General features: G+C 33.4%; 1 protein-coding gene across 2 annotated transcripts; it reads left to right on the top strand.

Annotated features, from left to right (window-relative positions):
• The first annotated feature begins 617 nt into the window (after positions 1-617).
• Positions 618-5,491, top strand: LOC112762526 (auxin-responsive protein IAA9). 2 transcript variants are annotated; one of them, XM_025808390.3, is made up of 7 exons: positions 618-835; positions 1,553-2,004; positions 2,303-2,529; positions 2,614-2,840; positions 2,936-3,077; positions 4,120-4,181; positions 5,045-5,491. In XM_025808390.3, the coding sequence occupies exons 2-7, from the start codon at positions 1,588-1,590 to the stop codon at positions 5,080-5,082; spliced, it is 1,113 nt and encodes a 370-aa protein (XP_025664175.1). In that variant the 5' UTR covers positions 618-835; positions 1,553-1,587; the 3' UTR covers positions 5,083-5,491. The 2 variants fall into 2 exon arrangements, with proteins under 2 accessions (XP_025664175.1, XP_025664176.1); XM_025808391.3 differs by lacking the exon at positions 618-835 and adding an exon at positions 904-1,189.
• Positions 5,492-6,040: the final 549 nt, after the last annotated feature.

Here is a 6,040-nt window from a genome sequence, read left to right as displayed (position 1 = left end):
TTAAATTGATGCCTTCAAACATTTTGCCATGTCATCTAACTGCAAGGGTGCCAGGTGTCAACGAAAATTGACAGCTCAGCTTTCCGGTGACGGAAAACGCCAGAAGGGCTAATTTGAGGCGCGGGTCAAAATTTTAGGATACAATTTGAATCAATTGAAACCAAAAGGACTAAATTGAGTTGGGGGTCAAATTTCAGGGGCCAATTTGAGTATTAACTCGATTTTGGTGCACAATGGCTACACAAAATTCACACGAAAGTAGCGACTTCCGAGTAAATAAATATCAAATTAATATAACATAAAATAAAATAAATAAAAAATAGCCAGCGTATTTTAAATTTCCTTGGTACAGCACTACAGCCAGCCAGTATAATTATTTTTTATTTGTTTAAGGCACTCTCTTAGTCTCTTATTTATTTATTTATACAAAAATATTATTCGTACATTAAATTAACTATTAAAATTAGATATTAATATATTTATGTATAAATATATATAATTTAATTTATTTTAATATATATTTATATTTTAATATGTATTTTATATTGATAATTAATTTTGATAGTTAATTTTAATATACACATAAAATAATCGTTATTTATATTAATAAATTGAAGTCATATTTATTGATTATTATATTATTATTACATTATATATTTTAATGCATGGTGTTTCACATCGAACAAACAAAGAAGCTTTTGTTACTTTGTGCCAAAATGGAGGGTCCTTAGTTCTCTTCTCTCTCTCTCTCTCTCTCTCTCTCAATCACACTCTTCACCTTCTCCTACTTCTTCTTCACCCTTTCTTCTTCTCCTTTGATCTGCTGATTCTTCAGGTAAAACGTTAACATCTTCAGCACACAAAGTGTTTATTTATTTATTTATTTTTGCTTCCAAGCAAATTATGTCTCCTTCTTCTGCCTCCTTTTGCTTTCAACTTTTGTAGCCTCTCTTTTTATCTTTATTCGGTTTTCCTATAAAAACTTTTGATCAATGTCTTCCATTTTTTCTCAAAATTCCTTCACTGCACTAAACAAACACAAACACAAACACAAGCATAGCCATCAAGTATTTCTTTTATTATTAACTAATAATTATTTTTTTTATTTTCATTATTTAAGGGATTGCTCTAATATACTTAACAGTCTCACATACATTGTTGATTCTTCAGTGTTTGTGTTCCTTCTGAGGTCTTTCTCTTAAAACCCTGAGGCTAGATTTATGTTATTAAACTTCAAAAAAAATTTCATGAACAAGTCATAAAGCATGACATACTTGGTGATTGATGCTAATTTCATGCTTCTTAGGCTGAAAGCATAAGAAACATTGGAAAAAAAATTTGTGAACAATAGTATGCTTCAATAGGTTAATGAAGTTACTCAAATCAATGAATTAATTATAATTTGTTGAGGTTGCTTATGAATCAAGTGTGGCCAGCTATGCTTACAATGTTAATTGTTTATTTATTTATTGCTTTGTTTCTGTGTGTTTGAAGATTCCTCAGTGTGTAAGCAACGCATGACAGATGTTTGTGTTATTGTTTTGATGATAAGGTATTCAAAATTGGGAGATTCTCTATTGAACTGCTATGTCTCGGCCGCTACTCGGCGTGGTGGGGGATGAGGAAGGTCAGCAGAGCCATGTGACTCTGTTGGTTTCTTCCTCATCCACCATGGAAAGTGTGAATTGTCTGAACAGCTCGAAACTGAAGGAGCGAAACTACATGGGATTGTCTGATTGTTCTTCTGTGGATAGCTCAGTTCCCTCATTCTCTGATGAGACTAAAAGCAATCTGAACCTCAAAGCTACTGAGCTGAGGTTGGGGCTTCCGGGATCTCAGTCTCCTGAAAGAGACTCAGATCTTTGCTTGAGGAGTTCTACTCAATTCGATGAGAAACCTTTGTTTCCTTTGCGTCCTGTAGCTGATGATCATCATTCCTCGTCGAAGCCTGCTCTTTTGGGCAACAAAAGAGGGTTCTCGGATGCAATGAATGGGTTCTCTGAGGTAAAAACGTATTCCATTCATTCAAAATATCTATCACTTTGAGAAATTTTTTAGATTAACAATTCAATATGTTTAGTCAAACATGTCAACCATCTAATGGTTTATAATATCATCTTCACATGAAAATGTCTTTGTGAAAGTAACCACCTTTGTATAAAGATAAATTGGGTAACGGATTAACCAAATTTGCAAAGTGAAAAATACTTTGAAAAGGGAAAGTACCAATTTAATCAGAAGGGGATATAGTTTTTAAATGCTGGATTAGGCACTAAAAGGATCTGAAATATATATTATGCAGGAGAAATTGCTTGTTAGTTCGGACGCCAATACAATATTGCCATCTAGGCCTTCTCCTACTGTGGGATTGAAATCGAGCTCTATGCTTGAGAATGCTGCGGCTCAGCAAGCGAAAGTCAATGAAGTAGCAACATCCAAGGTGGGAGAGAGGCCTCATGCTGCCAAAGAAACCAGGCCAAGCCTTAACGATTCCACTGTGAATAATAATAGCAGTGCACCAGCTCCAAAGTAAGTGGAAAGCTGGAATTGGCGCCAAGTTTGAGCTTAATAAAAAAGAACTAATCTCTGATGAATGATGATCCTTGTACACAGGGCACAGGTTGTAGGATGGCCTCCAATAAGATCATTTAGGAAAAATTCATTGGCTACTACTTCGAAGAATGCTGAAGAAGTAGATGGAAAAATGGCTTCTGGTGCACTGTTTGTGAAGGTAAGTATGGATGGCGCGCCATACTTAAGAAAAGTGGACTTGAAGAATTACTCTGCCTATCCAGAGCTTTCTTCTGCTCTGGAGAAGATGTTCAGCTGCTTCACCATAGGTAGGAGACAATTTTGCTTTAGAAAATTTAACTTTTAGCTAACTTGAGTCTGGATTATTTGGATGGAGTTACTGCTTATTTTGATGTTATTTCAGGTCAATGTGGATCTCATGGAAATCTTGGGAAGGAAATGCTGAGTGAAACCAAGCTGAAGGATCTACTTCATGGATCAGAATATGTTCTTACTTATGAGGATAAAGACGGTGATTGGATGCTAGTGGGTGATGTTCCCTGGGAGTAAGTTCTGATTCATTTTTTGTACTTTCTTTTCTTTTATTGGCATCTCTTTTAAAAACAGAATTTCTTCCCTTTTAAAAGATACTAAAGTGATATTCTTAGAACTTGATTATTGACAAACAAAAGGCTACCTAATCTAAGCCATGTTGCCAACGAAAGCTAGTTGGAAAAAGGCTTTTGTTGTTGTATTGAAAATTTAAAATTATATTCTAGGAAGTGGAGAGTTTCAAATATGGCGGAATATAGTCGTCCAAATTTGAATGAAATGGAAAAGCAAGGAGTGGAATAGAATTTCAGCTGCCACCCCATTATTTCTCGTTCAGCGAGTTTAATGTGGGAGGGGAGGGAAATGCTTGTCCCTCTCATGCCGTTACATTCATTCTTTTCAAGTCAGTCCCAAAACACCTATAATACATTTGAACATTCTATTCCATGTCATCTTTCTAAACAAAGCCAAAGGGTATGTAAGGGAGACTTAAAGATGATGATGAAAGGAATGACTAATAATAGAATACTATGGAAAAATACAAGAGTGGCAAGGAGGCGAAGGGACACTTTGACCTGCCATTGCCCTTCTCTATTCCTCCTTCTGCATCACCCCTAAACACACTTTATGAAGTTTGATCATTCTGGGTTGTCAAGGTTTGTTGATTTCCTAGTAATACAACTGAAATATCGGTAGTTCAATTGGGATTGATGATTGCATAGGTTGTCACCTTTCAAGGCATACCCTAAATCATTCTACCTATCATGCTCATGAGCAGATTAGCCAATGTCACATTTGGACTTTTAACATTTTCGTTCAACCTTGAACATTTAAAAAGAAAAAGACTGTGGAGTGATATATGAGATTTGAAATATTTTTAAGTCTATGAGAGTATGAGACTTCATAAAGAAATGGAGTTAAAAACTAAACATGAAATAATTGGTCTGTTTATTACTGAACTTTGTAATGTTGTTGAAGTGTTGAACAATAAGCACTTCATCATCACTGTTGGGTATGTCTATGCTAATTTCAATTTGGTGTTGAAAACCCTTGCAGGATGTTCATCGAAACATGCAGGAGGCTGAGGATCATGAAGGGCGCTGATGCCATTGGTCTAGGTTAGAATTCTGTTCCAAACCATCGATCTTATACTCTATTAACACATGATCTGAAAAGGTATTAGTGAAGTATATCATAAAGATAGTGAAACATAATAAAGCTCATGAAAAATCGTTTACCTTTAAAAAAATTGAATAGACAAACCCTATCAAATTGTGTTTGTTTCAACATAGTTGCATATTGAAGTTCAAAATTATATTGTTGTGCCATATCAATACCCTCTACATGCTTACTCTGGAATTTAACAAAACTAGAAAAATAAACTCTTGTTTTTGCACCCAGGAAATATGTGGAAAAAGAGCTTGACATAGCTTAATCTATTCTTATTCGAGATTAAAGTATACTTTTTGTCTTTAACGTCTGCGATTTTCTTCAAAAATACACTTTAGCATTTAATTTCATTCAATTTTTTCCTTAACGTTTTTAATTCATTCAATTTTGTCCCTAAGTTTTCGATTTGTGTCAAAGTTACCCCTAGATCTTTTCAATTTTGTCTCTAACGTTTTAGATGGAGTTAATATTCATAGGTAATTTTGACACAAATAAAAAACGTTAGGGACAAAATTGAATAAAATTAAACATTAGGGACATTTTTGAAGAAAATCACAAAGGCTAAAGATAAAAAACATACTTTACTCTTTATTCGATATAGTGAAGTGAGAGAAAAAGGTCCTTTAGCATGTTTTAGTTTTCGATACTCCATCTGAAAACAATTAAGTCGGACATGATACACTGAAAAATCAATAGATTTGAACAATGGATTGTCTAGTTCTTTGTCAAAATCGACAGTTGTTTCAAAAAAGACAGAATATCTAAGTATCTTGATCTAATTCAAGTTTACCATTTCTGGCCTTTATTGCAGCACCAAGAGCCGTCGAGAAAAGCAAAAGCAGGAACTAGGGCAGTACAAACGATCACATTTCTATCACCTAACTGTCAATGGAACTAAAAAGCTTCTATAAACAAAATTGGGTAAGCAAATCAAGGCAAAAGGAAAAAAGGGATTGTAGGGAAAAGAACCGAGGGCATGTTGGACTGGATAGAAATTTCATATTATTAAGCTGCCTCAATCATATGATTACTATTTCTACTATCTTATGTTTTTTCTTTTCTTTTTTTTTAATGACATTTATATTCAGTAAGGTTCATTATATTTCATGATTGTCACAAACTTGCAAAAGAAAAAGACCCTAACCCTCTCTGTGTGGAAGCTACTTATGTTTCTGTATGTGTAGTTTGTGAAGTGCATCATTTATGTGTGTGAATTTGTGTGATGAAAAATAACAATAAGAAGTTGTACCTTACACAATCTTTGATTTGCATTTCCTTTTAACCTATAAGTGCCGTTGACTAGTTAAAACTTAAAAGTATTTTCCTATGGTACCTTCCCTGAGGTATGTTAATTTTAGGCTTAATAGTTAAAAATTTAAACCAGTCCTTGAAAGATTAAGCGTGTCTCAATTTAGTCTTCAATAGACCCAATATATCAAATTGTTGTTTTCTGGAAAATACAATTACAAATCAGATTGGTCCTTTACCCAGCAAGATAATGATAGTGATATAATTTATTTTATAAATGTTATTATTTAATTAATAAAAAACTAATTTGATTCATTATTGTATCTTATAGGACTAATTTCAGATATTTAATTTTTCGATAATCAAATTAATGAACACGACATTTTTCATGGACAATTTTGATTTATTAATCCTTATCTGTTTTTATCATATTTTTAACACACTTCCAATTTTCTTTTTTGTTTTTTTGGAAAAGTATAGGTAGACAATGAGAATACTAAACAATGTAAATAATGGATAAGTCAGATGTTCAATTCAATAAGTATGCAAATGATTATGT

This window comes from Arachis hypogaea, chromosome 17 (assembly GCF_003086295.3).
Source record: "Arachis hypogaea cultivar Tifrunner chromosome 17, arahy.Tifrunner.gnm2.J5K5, whole genome shotgun sequence".
NCBI lineage: Eukaryota > Viridiplantae > Streptophyta > Magnoliopsida > Fabales > Fabaceae > Arachis > Arachis hypogaea.
Note: the sequence above shows the minus strand (reverse complement) of the source record. Positions and strands in the feature narration are given on the sequence as shown.

Coding starts and splice junctions, on each gene's coding strand:
- LOC112762526 (XM_025808390.3), top strand. CDS start 1,588: ATGTCTCGGCCGCTACTCGGCGTGGTGGGGGATGAGGAAGGTCAGCAG. Junction 2,005..2,302: donor CAATGAATGGGTTCTCTGAG/GTAAAAACGTAT, acceptor TATATTATGCAG/GAGAAATTGCTTGTTAGTTC. Junction 2,530..2,613: donor AGCAGTGCACCAGCTCCAAA/GTAAGTGGAAAG, acceptor CCTTGTACACAG/GGCACAGGTTGTAGGATGGC.